General features: G+C 46.3%; 1 protein-coding gene across 1 annotated transcript in view; it reads left to right on the forward strand.

Annotated features, from left to right (window-relative positions):
• LOC119955118 (stimulated by retinoic acid gene 8 protein homolog) overlaps positions 1–17,812 on the forward strand; it is a 56,836-nt gene that overhangs the window by 29,072 nt on the left and 9,952 nt on the right. Inside the window, exon 8 of the mRNA XM_038781006.1 lies at positions 9,222–9,333. Within this exon, the coding sequence (XP_038636934.1) occupies positions 9,222–9,333 (112 nt within the window). The remainder of the gene's footprint in view (positions 1–9,221; positions 9,334–17,812) is intronic.

Genomic DNA, 17,812 nt, shown 5'->3' on the forward strand with positions numbered 1-17,812 from the left:
ATGGGTCTCACCCCCCACAACCCAAAGATGTATAGGGTAGGTGAATTAGCCACGCCAAATAATTGGGTACTCTAAATTTATAAAAATTTTAAAAATAAACCCGCTGATGGACATTTTTAAGGACAAGGCGATTCCACCCATTGCCTCGGCTCGGATTCATAAGAACATAAGAACTAGGAGCAGAAGTAGACCGTCCGGCCCTTCGAGCCTGCTCCGCCATTCTATAAGATCATGGCTGATCTTTTCGTGGTCTCAGAACCACTTACCCGCATTCTCGCCATATCCCGTAATTCCTTTATTTTGCAAAAAAACATCTACCCTATCTTTAAATATATTCAATGAAGTAGCGTCTACTACTCCTTTCGGTGGGGAATTCCATACTTTAACCACCCTCTGAGTGAAGAAGTTCCTCCTTGATTCAGTCCTAAATCTGCTCCACCTAATCTTGAGGCTATGCCCTCTTGTCCTACTTTCACCTACCAGTGGAAACATGCTTTCTACTTCTATCTTATCCATTCCCTTCAACATTTGATTGTTTCTATTAGATCCCCCCTCAACCTTCTGAATTCCAGTGAATATAATCCCAATCTACTCAGCCTCCCATCATACGATAACCCCCTCTTGTTCGCAGCGTACGAATACTCCTTCCAGCACTGCCCGGAACCGCACAGAGCCAATGCTGACACCCTGAGTCGTCTATTGTTACCCACCATCTGGAAGGCCGGTTCCGTGCACGGCCGGTGCCATGTTGTACAGCGCAACCGCTGCAGGTCATCACCGTGCTCATGTGCGGCCACGTACCCAGCAATTCTCCGTCCGTTTATTTGTGGAGGCCGGGAGTTTTACATGGCGCAACTGCTAGTCCCTCACCGGTCGGAGGTGCTGGGGCGCCGCCGATTTTTCCCACGTTAAAAAGCCAAGGATCCTCCGGACATTGCCTCAAAATCAGAGAATATAGCCTTTTGTTCTTTTGTTCTCCCTTCCAAAATGAACTTCACATTTTCCCATATTATACTCCATTTTTCCCCAACTTTTTGCCCATTTACCTAACCTGTCAATATCTCTTTGCAGAGTGTTTGTGTCCCACTCACAACTTGCCTTTCCACCTATTTTTGTGTCATTTTCAAATTTGGCTCAGTACACTCGCTTCCTTCCTCCAAGTTATTAATATATCTTGTAAACAGTTGCGGTCCCAGTACTGAGCTCTGGAACCCCACAGGTTACAGGTCGCCAACCTGAAAAATAACCCTTTATCCCCACTCACTGTTTCCTGCCCATTAGTCAATTCTCTATCCATGCCAATATACTACCTCTAACACCATGAAGTCTTATCGAATGACTTAACATTTCGTATGGTGTCTTGTCGAATGAAATGAAAATGAAAATCGCTTATTGTCACGAGTAGGCTTCAATGAAGTTACTGTGAAAAGCCCCTAGTCGCCACATTCCGGCGCCACTGGTACGGGAATCGAACCGTGCTGCTGGCCTGCTTGGTCTGCTTTAAAAGGCAGCGATTTAGCCTGGTGAGCTAAACCAGAATGCCTTCTGTAAGTCCAAATACAACACATCTACTGAATCCCCTCTATCCACTCCGGTTGAGAAGTCCTCGAAAAACTATAATAAATTATTCAGGGACAATTTCCCTTTCATAAAGCCATGCGAATTCTGTTTGATTGGATTATGATTTACTTCCTTAATAATTGATTTTAATATTTTTCCACCAATAGATGTTACGCCAATTGGCCTACAGATACCCACTTTTTGCCTCTCTCTCTGAATAGGTTTATCACATTGCCAGTTTTTCAATCCTCCAAAACTTCTCCAGAAATCAAGGGTGTTTGGAAAATTACAACCAATGCATTCACTATCTCTGTCGCTCCCTCAAAGGAGAAAGCCTGGTCATCTTGGACTATGACAACTTTACCTTACCTACTTCTTGTAGGATTCTAGGATGCAAGCCACCAGGGCCAGGGGACTTATCTGCCTTTAGTCCCATTCATTTGTCTAATACTGCGTCTCTAATGATGGTGATGGTATTTAATTCCTTCCCCGTATTCTTTAGTATTAATGGGATGCTCGAAGTATCTTCCACCGTAAAGACTGATGCAAAATATCTGTTTAACTACTCTGTCACTTCCTAGTTCCCCATAATTATCCCCCCAGATTCATTTTCTAAGGAACCAATGTTCGCTTTGACCTCTCTCTTCCTTTTTAGATATTTATATATTTAAAGAAACTTATTGTTAGGTTTTATCTTCTTTGCTAATTTCCCTCATAGTTTATTTTCTCCCGCTTTATTATCTTTTTAATCTCTCTTTGCTGAATTATGAATTTACCCCAGTCTTCGGGGCTATCACTGACCTTTGCTTACTTATATGCTTTTTCTTTCTCCTTAACTTCCTAGGTTAGCCATGGTTGGTTTGTCCCTGTCTTGGAATATATTTTTGCTGAGCATCACGATTGCCTCCTTAAATGTCTGCCACTGCTTTGTTTACTGTCTATCTGCCCAGTCCGTTTTAGCGAACTCTATCCTCATTTCATTGCAATTCCCTTTATTTAAGTCAAACACAGTTTCTCACTCTCAAACTGATTATTCAATTCTATCATGTTATGATCACTACTTCCTAGGGGATCTTTTACTCTGAGATCATTTATTAAACCTGCCTTATTACCCGTTACCAAATCCAAGATAGCTGGTTCCCTGGTTGGCTCTATGACATATTACTCCAGGAAACTATCCCTAATGCACTCTATGAATTTGTTGTCGTAGCTACCCGTACCAACTAGATTAATCCAAACAACATGAAGATTAAAGCCACCCATAATGATTGCTCTATTCTTTTTCCTCCAACGATTTGTTGATTTGTACCGTTTTCTTTTTTTAATTTAGAGTACCCTATTATTTTATTTTATTTTTCCCAATTAAGGGCCAATTTAGCGTGGCCAATCCACCAAACCTGCATATCTTGGGGTTGTTGGGGTGAAACCCATGCAGACACGGGGAGAATGTGGATTTGTACCCTTTTCTACAGCGTGGCTACTGTTTGGGGGTCTATACACTACTCCTACCAATGTCTTCTTTTTCTTAGTGGGACTAAGTACCCTACACCAACCGTGTCTGGATCATCTCTTACAACTGTCCTCATTTCATCTCTTATTAAGAGTACTATCTCACCACCTTTTCCTTACGTTTTGTTCTTCCAAAATTTCAAATATCCCTGAATATTAAGTTCCCAATTTTGATTTCCTGGTAACCATGTCTCCTTAATGGCTATGAGATCATATCCATTTACCTCGATTTGCGCCATCAGTTCATCTACCTTATTCCGAAAGCTTTGTGCATTAAGATACAAATTCTTGAGGCTTGCCCTTTTGCCATTTCTAATCATCTTAACTTTTCTTTGTACTGTGGCCCTTTGCGGCTCTCGCCCTTGGTTATCCTGTCTACCGTTTGTGCGTTTTGCTGTTCTTGCTTTCATTACTGTCCTTGTTTCTCTTTTCCTTGTCATCCTGCTTCGGATCCCATCCCCCTGCCATCCTAGTTTAAACCCTCCCCAACCACAATAGCAAACACTTGCCCTAGGTCATCAGCCCTGGTCCTGTCCAGGTGTAACCCCTCCAGTTTGTACTGGTCCCACCCCTCACAGAACTGGTCCCAATGTCCCAGGAATCTGAAATCCTCCCCCTTGCACCATCATTCTAGCCACATAATCATCCGATATATTCTGTTATTTCTACTCTGACAACACGTGGCACCGGTAGTAGTCCTGAGATCACTGCGTTTGCTGTCCTACTTTCCAACTTACTTTGAACTCCCAATATTCAGACTTTTAGGACCTCATCCCTTTTTAAAAAATCTATTGGTACTGATATGTACCACCACCACTAGCTGGTCACCCTTCCCCTCCAGAATGGCCTATAGCCGCTCTGAGACATCCTTGACCCGAGCACCAGGGAGGCAAAATATCATCCTGAAGTCTCCTCCTCAGGCACAGAAATGCCTATCTATTCCCCTGACAATTAAATCCCCTATAACTATTGCATTCCCACACATTTTACCCCTGTCTGTGCAGCAGAGCCAACCGTGGTGCAATTAAATTGACTGCTGCTGCTTTTCCCTGAGAGGCCATTCCCCTCAACAGTATCCAAAACGGTATCAAAATCTGTTTTGCAGGGGAATGGCCACAGGAGATTCCTGCACTGCCTGCCTCATCCTCTTGCTCCACCTGCTGGTCACCATTCGCTTCCTGTCTGTGGCTCTTAACCTTCAGTGTGACCATCTCTCTATACATACTATCCACAAACCTTTCCACCTCACGGATGTTCCAGTGTTCCCAGTGTTGCTTGTTATGCTCTCTCCTTAATTGGCTTTGTTTATGGTGGTTAATATGGTCGCCTTCCTTAGTTCTAATTACATTAGCTGAAGAGTTGCCAGGTATCTTCTTGATACCGCCACAAGGTTCAAAGCCGAATACTGATCAAAGACTCGATACACCAGTTAGTAAGTTTGAAATCAATGCTCATTTATTTACACACACAGTCAATTATACTCATGCACAAACTCTACTCAATAAACTATCACTACTACTAAAAGCCTAAACTTAACTTCGGGCGCCCACTCAGTCAGAGGAACAATGGCCGTTGTCCGGTTCTGAGGCTGCTGGCATCGAACTTGGAAAGAATAGTAGCTAGGAGCGTCTATCTCGTAGCGTGCGTTGACTTTGCGCTTACTTGCCTGGTGCAGCTGCTAGGCAGGTCTCTTGCTGCTGAGAGCCAAGGCCAAGAAGAACAATTCTGTCTTGGGGGCTTCTTTTTATACCCCAAAGGGGCTTCGCGCGCTTTTGGGCGGTCCTTGAACTTGGCCCCAATTAATTGGACTATATCTTGACTTGTATTGATTTCTTCCAATAAAGGGTTGGCTGCCCTGATTGCTTGGCGGGCCCTAGGTGGCCGTTGGCCTGCTTTTGTTTTAGTCTCCTCTGGCGCCGGGGAGTCTGCTTTGGTATCGTTTGCTTAAATGTTTCTCTTTTGTCCCCGGGGATGGCTCATTAGTATGCTAATGGCTTTGCAGTATCGGTCTTGTCTGGGAGCTGCAAACTCCAATCCACAGACAAACCTTGCACTTGCTTGCTTTCTCAGCATTGTCCAATTTTCTCTTCAATCTCTGCAAGTGTCCATTTTGTAATCGGGACGTGGCCACCCCAGGTGTCTACACCAGCCGCCACTACTCCATCTTCACCCATTTTTATTTCTATTGATTTTTAAAAAAAAATTGTTTTTACAGGATGTGCGCTTCGCTGGCTGGGCCAACATTTTCCTTTCTTCCATTGATCTGTTTTTTCCTTCCGACCGTCTCCCCTCCCCTCACCCCACCCCACTAAGGCCATCTGTTCCCTGTCCCAGGTTGCCCTTTGACACACTGCTTACATTTGTTCTCCCATTAACACATCCTGATCTTGTAATGTGCCACTATCAGCACAGTTCTTAGCCTTGACCACCACCATTTCCATTTCCTTTGTCTTTTTGTTCACAACATCTTTGTCAATCCCTCCCTTGCCTCCACCTATCATTGGCCCTCTATTTAACATAATATTAAATATATTTTAAAATCCTTCCACACTATACGGAAAATACCAGATTTTGAATTTGTGCAGGATTAACAAACCATTTTAAATATGTTCATTTTAAAACTCTCAGTTTGATTGCATTGAAATAACTCACCTGGAATTTGGTCCTTTTCTAAACCTTCATCGGAAGAGGTCCAAAACCAATTGTGTGCAGCTTTGTTAGTTATTTATGTATTTTCTGTGCCTCTTGTGTTCTTTTTGAATTTTTTTGTACCTCTTTTTTGTTTTTGAATGTATTTTCTCGTTTCTCTATTATTTCAAATCCCCACCTGCTCCCACCATTGTGAGACAACGGCAGCAACTCGTATTTACAACATCTGTCTTCAGAAGTAACACCCACTGGCTGTCAGCATCGAGAAAGTGGCAATGACAGTGAGTTGGAGCTAAATTGAGAACCATTGACAGGGAGCAAAAGGCCAGACCTTAACCCAGACCACCAACTCAGAGTAGACCAAACACCCCATGCCTGGGCAAAACCACATGGAGAGAGGGCGGGAGTCAGAAAAAGCTTGAACTTAAGATCCAGGTAGCTTCATGTTCCAGGATTGTACATAAGGACCGATATGGACTTAAGTCAAACATTCTAAGATTACAGAGCCTCTCAAGAATTCACGAGTAAGGCTTAATTTTACTTTGAAACTGCATCTTTCATGATAAATTTGGAAGTTGCCATGTCTGAGTACAGGCTGAGGAGCTAGGAGTTGCAAAACTGAGGTGCCACACTACCACTACGGGTGGGAGAAATGTATTCAACATGGCAGGCTTTTTAAAGAACTTGGGTGTAAGCATGATCAGAAGAATTTCGAGTGGAGAAATATTTTTTTTATAAACATTTTATTGAGGTATTTTTGATATTGTAACAACAACAAAATAAACAATGTACGTGAAACTATAAACATAGTGCAAATGCCGTCTCCCTCACAGGTCCCACCTTTATTAACCCCCTACTCTAATCTAAACTAACCCCCCCCCCCTCTCTGCTGACGATTAATTTTCCGTGAAAAAGTCGACGAACGGTTGCCACCTCTGGGCGGACCCTAACAGTGACCCTCTCAAAGCAAACTTGATTTTCTCCAAACTGAGAAAGCTAGCCATGTCCGATAACCAGGTCTCTGACTTCGGGGGCTTTGGGTCCCTCCAAGCTAATGGTATCCGTCTCTGGGCTACCAGGGGAGCAAAGGCCAGAACGTCTGCCTCTTTCTCCTCCTGGATTCCTGGGTCTTCCGATACCCCGAAAATCGCCACCTCTGTACTCAGTACCACCCTTATTTTTAACACCTTGGACATGACATCTGCAAACCCCTGCCAGAATCCCCTAAGCTTCGGACATGTCCAGAACATGTGGACATGGTTCGCTGGTCCTCCCGCACATTTTGCACACCAGTCTTCCACCCCAAAGAATCTGCTCATCCGGACCACTGTCAAGTGAGCCCGATGAACGACCTTGAATTGTATCAGGCTGAGCCTCCTCCCACTTGCGCTTCAGCTCCTCGGTCTGCGTCTCCTCTGACCCCATATTTTCCTTGTAAATGTCAGAGACACTCCCTTCTCCTACCCACCCTCTGGAAACTACCCTGTTCTGAATCCCCCTTAGCGGTAGGAGTGGGAAGGTTGACACCTGTTTGCGTAGGAAGTCCCGCACCTGCAGATACCTGAATTTGTTCCCCCTCGCCAACCCAAACTTGTCCTCCAGCGCCCTCATACTCGGAAAACTCCCCTCTATATCCCCATCCTCTCAATCCCTCCTCTCCGCCATATCCGGAACCCCTCATCCATACTTTCCGGGGCAAACCGGTGATTATTACAGATTGGGGACCAGACCGATGCTCCCTATACTCCCACATGTCTCCTCCATTGCCCCCAGACTCTCAGGGCCACCACCACCACGGGGCTGGTGGAGTACCGTGATGGCGGGAATGGCAGAGGCGCAGTCAGCAACGCCCCCAGACTGGTGCCCTTGCATGAAGCCGCCTTCATACGCTCCCTTGTCAACCCCTTCCCCACCACCCACTTCCTGATCATGGCTATATTCGCCGCCCAGTAATAATTACTAAAAGTTGGCAGAGCCAGCCAGCCCTCTCCCTGACTCCGCTCAAGCATTACCTTCCTTACCCGCGGGGTCTTCCTCACCCAAACAAAGCCAGTGATCACTTTGTTGACCCGTTTAAAAAAGGAGAGTGGAGACATCTTTAATAAGCAAGTGAACAGGGTACTCAATACAGTGCATTACCTCTGCCACACTGTGTTAACTCAATGTTATTACAATTAGGCAGCATTTCCTTAAGGTTTTTTTCCCTGCCTTGTTGATGCTTTGTAACTACAAAGCTGAAAAAAATAAACCTCTTTTTCAAGAGCTTCTGTCTCACTGCGGAGACTTCACGCCAATCCACATCTAACAGCTTGCTCTAAAAACTCTGCTCACATTTTGACAGCTGTGACAAATTCCACCACAGCAGCTGCAACAATCCACAACATTACAAAACAAATCGTCAATTCAAGCTGTCTCTCAGTGTTAATGGATCTTCTAAAATATTTCAGAATCTGATTCTAGATCCACAACTTCACCAATAACTAAGTAGTTCTCCCTTGGGCCATACCCTATCCATGCATCAAGTTTCGATTAAAATAAACCATTAGTTTTTGAGGTATAGGGCTGGATTTTATGCAGCGGGAACCACGGTGGCTGAAACCATTTAATAGCAAGAGAGGCCGACTCCAATCTCCAACTTGGGAAATCCTCTCCCAGTTCAATTGGAGATCAGAGGGGTTGACATGGGATTCCCAGTTCCAGCAACGGGATGTCAGTTATGCTCATTAATGAGCCAATTGGCATCTAGTATCCTTGAGCCCATGGTAATTTGGTGGTAACTTGCACATTCTCGAAGGTCCGCGCCGTAAAACCTGTCGGAGTTGCCATCAACCTCCTGGGGATGGTGCCCTCACTATCAAGCACTCTGTGCCCAATTAATGGACCGGGTTTGGGGCAGGAGGTTGGCCACTGAAAACCACCCTTCTGTCCTTGCCTCAATGAGTCCCCTCCCCAATCCTATTAATCCACCCCACAACCCCCCTATCCCACCTGCGCTCACCTGCAGTTTGGAAGATCCCTCTGTGATTCCGGGTCTTAGGTGGATGCATTGCTTCCTGTTGGTGTTGATGACATGAGGATCTGTCATCCTCTGATGGGCGGCAATTCTTGCTTATCAGGGACCCCCAAGCGGCAGAAACGCCCGTGACAGCAGCCAAATAAGTGTCCTTCCTCTCATGAAACTGACGGGGGACCTGCGCTGGTTCTCCGGTCGGTGGGCAAAACCCCCGACCACCTGAAAAAAATCCCCAATATATTATTTACAGATTTCTAAACAGGGGTAAAAACATTACCTCTGCTAGTGGCAGAGGTAAAAAGTGTGACAACAATGGGAAATACATATTTTGCAGACAGGAATTTGCGCAAAAGTAGAAGCTCTTAATATTTTATAAATGCAATACTTCATTTGGTAGGAGAATCTTGTGTTTATAGTAAAAATAATATTGGGCACACAAATGCTGATGTACTGATGCCTTTGCCTTTATTTCCTCTGATTCAATTAAAAGCTCTATCTTCACTCACTGCTCCTCTGAAAATCCAGAAGAGACGTGCATTTTATACAAACAGATAATTAACTTTGTGATGGCTCGACCTGGTACTGTTGCACATCACTCGCAGGTAAGACTTCACAACTAAGTTAAGCACAACAGCTGAGTCCAATTGGAGTTCTGATGGTGTAATATTGAAAATCTAAATTTCCCTACCAGGTAACTCACTTAAAAAATAGTTTCTTGCTAACAAAGTGGAAGTAAGTGCTTTGCATTTAATGTGCCAGACCTGTAGTTTGTTTTTAATAGTGTTCTTCCTTATTTTCTCCTCCCCTTTTGCTGAGTTGAGAGTGACTGTCCTTGACATCGAGGTCGCATTTGACTGAGCGTGTCATCAAGGAGTCCTGACAAAATTGTAGTCAGTGGGAATCAGGAGAGGAAAACCTTTCACTGGTTGGAGTCATACCTAGCACAAAGGAAGATGGTTGAGATTGTTGGAGGCCAATCATCCCTGCTGAGGAGATCAGTGCAGGAGTTCCTCGGGGTAGAGTCCATAGCCCAACCTACTCCAGCTGCTTCATCAATGGCCTTTCCTCTGTCTTAAGATCAGAGGTTAGGATGTTGGCCGATGATTGCACAATGTTCAACATCATTCGAGGCTGGGCTGATAAATAGCAAGTAACATTCGTGCCATACCAGGCACCAGGCAGGGATCACCTCCAGCAAAAAAAAAATGTAACCGTCTCCCTTTGACATTCAATGGATTACCATCGCTGAATCACCCACCAGCAATGTTCTGGGGGTGACCAGAAACCGAAGTGGACGAGCCATATAAATACAGCGGCTACAAGAGCAGGTCAGAGGCGAGAATTCTGCGGCAGGTAACTCACTTCCCAACTCCTCAAATCCTGTCCACCATGTTCAAGGCACATGTGATGGAATACTCTGCACTTGTCTGAATGAATGCAGCTCCAACAAGACTCAAGGAGCTCAACACCATCCAGGACAAATAAGCCCACTTCATTGGTACCACATCAAGCACCTTCACTCCCTCAACCACTGAGGCACAGTGGCAGTATTGTGTACCATGGACAAGATGTATCACAGCAAAACACCAAGGCTTTGACAAACACACAGCCTCCGCCACCTAGAAACCCAAAGGCAGTAGATGCATGGGAACACCGCCATCTACAAGTTCTCTGAAAGCCGCACACCATCCGAATTATGAACTGAATTTTACAGGGTGGGTGGGTGTATTGCAGGCCAACTGTCTTTAAAAAGATTGCCCACAGCGATAATGCACACTGAGTGACCTTAATAACTAGAGGAATGAATTTTACATGCCTCCTGGGGAGATGGGGGGGGGGGGGGGGGGGGGGGGGTTGTGGCACGTGAAATAGGATGGGTGCCCACCCATCTCACCATCTTCTCGCCCACCCCCCAAGCTCTTTCCCCATAATATGGGGATGTGGACAGGAGTGGGAAGCCCGTTTTTAAATAAACTTAAATGTTTAAAGGGTGGCGAGGAAGGGGAGACGATTCGCTCTTTGGGAACTGCCCTTGGCCAATCACATGGTAGCTCTCCATTTCTGCTCCCTCCTTTTAAACCCACTCCCTCCCACTCGGATTGACTGACAACTCCAGAGAATGAAGGTCCCACTCATTAATCAGCCCCACAGCGCTTTATGGCTATGAGCATGTTGACTCCACACTGACATGGTTTTTAGAGTGGGAGGAGGCCACGCCCCTCACATATCTCTTGCTAAACCCAGAGGGAGGGACATCCATCGCTCAGTGAAATGAACTCTCACCCTCAAGAGCTGCCGGCCAATCGGATTGGTGCTGGAACTGCCAGCAGGCCTGTGAACAAGATGTGGGGCAGAATTTTGCGCTGACGGGATTTTACGGTCCCACTGTCCTCAATGGACTATTGAATGACTTGCCACATTTTCAGGCCCCACTCATGCAGAATCAGGGCTGTATTTCTGCTCAGAATGCACCTCGGAGTGAGGTGAGCCTGGCTTCTCTGGGGGGGAGAGATTGAGCACTGTAGAAAGGAAGGTGAGGGATATGGGGGGTTGGATTTTAAGGCTGGGTTGAGGAACATTGGAGGGAGTATGATCTTAAGTGAGGGTGCCCCCAATGTGCACAAGGCAACTCCCAAAAGCACATAACCCTCCCTTTTTTTAAATTACTTTATCTGAGTTACAGAGCCAGGGCTCAGAGTGTGGATCAGAGGCAAACCCCTAATCCAGCTCCTTGCCTGCTCCGAAAACCAATTCAAATTGAATCCAATTCATGGTCCCCACAAGAGAGACATACCAGATCTGAGCCAAAGGCTCAATCTACGCTCAATCTTAGCCAAAAGGCCGAGAAGCGATAACCCTCCCCCCTCTCAAGAGTAGTTGGGAATGTGAAGCTGAGGTTGAAATCCAATAAGCCATAATCTTATTCAGCAACAGAGCAGGCTTGAAGGGGCAAATGGCCTACACCTAATTTGTATGTTCCTTCCTGTGCCTTCAAATGTTGGTTGAAAAACAGACCTGCCCACTCTCGCCCGTCTTCCAATGCTCAGTGTATTATGGCACTGGAGATGGATTTATGCTCTTAATTGCCCATTAATTGGGCAAGTGAGTGCAAACCCCGCCATCTCCTGTATTATGGGGAGCAGGTCAGGGGTGATGGGGAGAGAGCGGCATGTGGTGCAGTGGTTAGCACTGGGACTAGGGCGCTGAGGTCCCAGGTTCGATCCCGGCTCTGGGTCACTGACTGTGTGGAGTTTGCACGTTCTCCCCACGTCTGTGTGGGTTTCTACCCACAACCCAAAGATGTGCAGGTTAGGTGGATTGGCCAATCCCTTCCCTCTGCTGCCCCCGCGGGGGGTAAGGGTTAGGGTGCTTTCGGGGGTGTGGGTCGGGGATGGGAAGGTGTCTGACATCTACCAGGTAATGCAGGAGGTGGGGGAGGCGTCGGTAGAGGAGCTGAAGGCTAAGTGGGAGGTGGAGCTGGGGGAGCAGATTGAGGAAGGGGCATTGGCGGATGCCCTGGAGAGGGTGAACTCCTCCTCTTCATTTGCGAGGCTTAGTCTCATCCAGTTCAAGGTGCTGCACCGGGCCCACATGTCCGGATCTAGGATGAGTAGGTTCTTTGGGGGCGAAGACAGGTGCGTCAGGTGTTCAGGGAGTCCAGCGAACCATGCCCATATGTTCTGGGCATGCCCGGCACTGGAGGAGTTCTGGAAGGGGGTGGCGGGGACGGTGTCGAGGGTGGTGGGATCCAGGGTCAAGCCAGGATGGGGACTCGCGATATTTGGGGTTGGGGTGGAGCCGGGAGTGCAGGAGGCGAAAGAGGCCGATGTCTTGGCCTTTGCGTTCCTAGTAGCCCGGCGGAGGATCTTGCTGCAGTGGAAAGATGCGAGACCTCCGAGCGTGGAGAGACCTGGATTACTGACATGGCGGGATTCATTAAGTTGGAGAGGGTCAAGTTCGCCCTGAGGGGGTCGGTACAAGGATTCTTTAGGAGGTGGCAGCCTTTCCTCAACTTTCTGGCTCAACGATAAGGTACTAGGTCAGCAGCAGCAGCAACCCGGAGGGGGGAGGGGGGTAAAGGGTGGGGGGGGTTAGGGGGAATAGTGTTTAAGTTAATTTGCTTATTGTTAATTTATTTTGTTGTTTATGGGGGGTGGGGGGGGGGGGGGGGTTATATGTGTTGTTATGGGTGCCGGGGGGTGTTTATTATTATTATTATTGATATTGTTATTGTTTTGTTGATATATATTTTTCAAAAAATTCCGATAAAAACTATTTTAAAAAAAAGGATTGGCCAATCCCCCTTAATTGGAGGAAAAACAATTGGGTACTCTAAATTTTAAAAAAAGGAGTGGAGGGAAGGGTGTTGGGGTGGGCCATCCACCCTTCGCATTTCATGTGCCCCCCCCCCCCCCCCTCAGAAAACACGCCCGGATTGGGATTGCAAAATCCAGCCCAATTCACCGTTCCTTCACTGGATTCCTATCCCTATGTATGTACCTACACCACATGGGCTACAGCGATTTAAGAAGGAGACTCACCACCATCTATTCACCGACAATTAGGTATTGGCAACAATTGCTGCTCTCACATCCCCTACAAGATTAAAAATGTACTGGGTTCTGTTACAAGTGTTGATAGATGTGAATGGGTGAGTACACATTTCACGGCGTTGACTGTGATCTTGGTCTTACCTGATACCCGTGTGTCTGCACTCTGAAGCAGCGGAGCCCTTGCTGTTAATTCATCACCTGAGGTTGGCACCGAGGCCAATTGAAATAGGCCGTTGCGTTTGGAATCGGTTAACTCACTTGTAATTATCGTCTATGTGGTGAAGGCAACAGTTGTCCTCCAAACTTTCCAATCACAACAATAGTGGGTGACCTCTGTTGGAGTTCTGGTTAAACTAGTCCTTAATTTTGTTGAACTGTCAACCTCTTACACATCTTCCTTTAATCCTGCTGCTGATGGGTTGCATCCAACACTTCTGCATGGATATTACTTCAATACAGACCAGAAGATCAGACCGCATGCGTTCTGGTGTGTGCCAATCAGTATTACTGTTAGATCTATCCTAACCTTCCGCGGTCACTCTCATTGACAAATCCTCCCTGTGTCTTTCTGTGTTGAGGTTTCAATAATTTGTTCAGTGTAAAGCTGTTTGGTAATTGCTTTTTTTTAAGCTAAGAGACTTACTCAGTGCCTCAATAAGATCTTACTTTAATCTTTGAAAACAACAGCACATCACATCAGAAAGAGTTTTAAGTTTAAAATTTCAAAAAAAATTATTTCCAAAAATGAACAAGCATTTTTTTCCTGGGGAAAATTGATGTACAGAGAGATCTGGGAGTTCAGGTCCATTGTACCCTGAAGGTGCCAACGCAGGTCGATAGAGTGGTCAAGAAGGCATACAGCATGCGTGCCTTCATCGGACGGGGTATTGAGTACAAGAGTCGGCAGGTCATGTTACAGTTGTATAGAAGTTTGGTTGGGCCACATTTGGAATACGTGTGCAGTTCTGGTCGCCACATTACCAGAAGGATGTGGCTGCTTTAGAGAGGGTGCAGAGGAGGTTAACCAGGATGTTGCCTGGTATGGAGGGTGCTAGCTATGAAGAAAGGTTGAGCAGATTAGGATTGTTTTCGTTGGAAAGACGGAGGTTGAGGGGGAACCTGATTGAGGTCCACAAAATTATGAGAGGTATGGACAGGGTGGATAGCAACAAGCTTTTTCCAAGAGTGGGGATGTCAATTACAAGGGGTCACGATTTCAAGGTGAGAGGGGGAATGTTTAAGGGAGATGTGCGTGGAAAGTTTTTTACGCAGAGGGTGGTGGGTGCCTGGAACACTTTGCCAGCGGAGGTGGTAGAGGCGGGCACGATAGCATCATTTAAGATGCATCTAGGCACATATATGAACGGGCGGGAACAGAGGGAAGTAGATCCTTGGAAAATAGGCAACAGGTTTAGATAAAGGATCTGGATCGGCGCAGGCTGGGAGGGCCGAAGGGCCTGTTCCTGTGCTGTAATTTTCTTTGTTCTTTTAATGTACATAAGCCATCCTTTGATGTAACTCCTAAATAAACAAAATATGAAAAGATTGCAGCAAAGCCCTGGGCTGAACGTTTGCTCGCAGTGTTTCTCATCATTTGTTACTATTGTGGGAGCTAATTAATCTGAAATGTCTTGGAAAACTCAGCAATATGATGCAGCTGCAGAAAATTTAAATATAAACACAGCGCTGGACATGCTCAATAGGTCAGGCAGCTTATGTGGAGAGAAACAGTTAATGTTTCAGGTTGATGACCTCTCGTCAGAGCTGGAAAATGTTACAGATGTAACATGTTTTAAATGAGAGCAGATGCAGGGAAAAGGTGGGTGGGGGAGGAGAGAGGAACGGAACAAAAGGAAAGGTCTGAGTATTGAAAGCAGGAGTGATTAAAACACAGAATTGTTACGGTGCAGGTTAATTGGCAAAAGGAATGATGGTGCAAGGAAAAATGAGGTGGTATTGGAACAAGTTACGAGAAGAAAAGGTGAGTGGCAAAGGGTTGTAAATGGCGATTGTCGGGTCATAGAATTCCCACAGAATCCCTTCAATGCAGAGGGTGCCATTCGGCCCATCGATCTGCACCGAACCTCTGAAAGAGCAGCCTACCTAGGCCCACTCCCAGCCCTATCCCCATAACCCCACCTACCTTGCACATCTTTGGACACTAAGGGCAATTTAGCATGACCAATCCACTGAACCTTTGGACGGTGCAGGAAAATGGAGCAGCTGGGGAAAAACCCATGCAGACACAGGGAGAATGTGCAAACTCCACACAGTCACCCAAGGCTGGAATCGAACCCAGGTCCCTGGCACTGTGAGGCAGCTGTGCTAATCACTGTGCCACCGTGCCGCCCATTATCAGTCATTATCAGCACTTGCTCTTTCAAAGAATGGGAGCAGTGCTTCCAGTCTGAAACCGTTCAACTCAGCATTGACTGGAAAGTTGTAGAGCGCTCAATTAAAAGGTGAGGTGCAGGTCCTCATGTCTGTTGAGTAGCATTGGAACAGAGTAGGAGGTTGAGGGCATCAAGGTAAGAGTGGGAGTGGGGCAGAGAATTGAAATCACAAGTCGGCAGAAGCTCAGGGTGTCGTGTATTCATTGTTTATTCCTGGTTGGAACAAGGTCACTAAGGTTCCGATCACATGACGTATTGATGATGTCATTGGCTGTTTGAGCGGGCAAATGTGCAGTCTGTCCTGAAAGCATGTAGAGTAAACACCTTGCCAATAAAGCTCTTGTTTGTTGCCTTTGTGGTTTGCAAGCCTATCCTTTAAAATTCCACTAAGAGAACTGTTGACAAGGAAGGGACCATGCTGGCAGACTCCTGGATAAGTAAATAAAAATATTGAAAAATTGGCAATCCATGCACAGATATCCAAAAAGAATGAAGAAACTGAAGACTTTGCTGCACCAAAGCTGGCAACGGAGGGGTGCCAAATATCGGCAGAAGGAATCAAAGGAATTGAAATTCAAACATCAAAAGGATGCGCACCACGTGCTCTGCCCGGAAAGATCTGGAACAGTACAGGAAGCATTGTGAGTAGCAAGTACACGGCAACAATAGTTTAGAACTGGGGGTGATCCAAAACTCAGATGGAAACAGGCTCAGGGTACCTTGATTGAAAAAGAAGCAAGGTAGTGCAAAACATTTCATGGAACATCATGCATTCGGGAATGGGGGGAATTTCTGGTGCCCTGGGACCATACGATGAGAAACCCAAGCGATGAGAACACCAAGATTTGATTATTTTGTCCAAATTAATAAAATTGCAGCAGATATTGTAGTCCCAACTTTCCTGCGAAGCCTGGTGCAGCCAGAAAAACCAGGCTCGAAAACCAATGATGAGATTGTGGAGATTTTACAGGACCACTTCTCACCTAAACCTAAGGTCATCACCAAGAGGTTCAAATTCCATGACCATAACCAACAAGAAGGTGAATCAATCACACAGTTCGTAGCTACTTCAAAAACATTAGTTGACGACTGCGAATTTGAAGATATCATGAACGATACCATTAGAGACAGACTAGTGTGTGGGTTAAGAAGCAAAGCTATCCAAAGAAGGTTGTTAACTGAAAGCAACTTAAACCTAAAGAAAGCTTTAAAAGTCACGATCTCTATTGAAATATTGTGGTGAATGTATTCACCTAAGTAGGAATAGTCTGTATAGTGCTGTGACTTATGACCTGGAAATGATAATACGGTCTACTTCCAGGTACTGTACTGGTGATATATAGACCGACCACCTGTGGGTGGCATTCATTTGTACAGCAGACACTGGCAGGCGAGTTCCTGGATAATAAAGCCTTATATTCACTCGTTCTCACGGTGTCATAGTGAATTGACGTTATGACAATTTATTATCCAGCGACAGCACCATGGAAGCCGCTCTAAAGCCAGATAAACTCGAGCTCGATGGGCGAGCGACAGAAGCCAAAGAGATCTTCGAACATTGGCTTCGCTGTTTCGAGGCCTACCTTGACTCCTGCGCTACGCCTCCCTCTGAAACCCTCAAGCTGCGACTTCTCCACGCTTGGGTGAGCCATCGAATATCCATGATGATAGGGAAACCTCAAAGCGCATTTTGTGAAGCCCATAAACGAGGTATTCGCATGACAGCTCCTCACTACTGGCCGTCAACGCACCGGGGAAATCGCTGGACGAGTACCTGGAAACCCTGAACCTACTCGCGAGGAACTGCAACTATCGGGATGTGACGGCAGAGGAGCACATGAAGCTACAGATCCGGGACACCTACGTGACTGGGGTCCGATCAAACTATATCAGGCAGCGCCTGCTGGAAAACAGGACCACTGACCTGCGGGACATGGTAAAACTAGCCACCTCGTTAGAGGTGGCCTACCAGCGCCCCAGTGCATTCCCTGCGGACTTGGCGAACCCCTCGTGGACACCATCTCCGTGGCCCCCATCGGACCCGACTATGTCACAGGCCTGTGCCGCGCGGCTGCCAGTCCAGCCCCAGGAACCGCAGTGCAATGCACGCGGTGGACGAGTCCGTCCCTTCCAGG

Source organism: Scyliorhinus canicula, chromosome 20 (genome assembly GCF_902713615.1).
Source record: "Scyliorhinus canicula chromosome 20, sScyCan1.1, whole genome shotgun sequence".
NCBI classification, from domain to species: domain Eukaryota; kingdom Metazoa; phylum Chordata; class Chondrichthyes; order Carcharhiniformes; family Scyliorhinidae; genus Scyliorhinus; species Scyliorhinus canicula.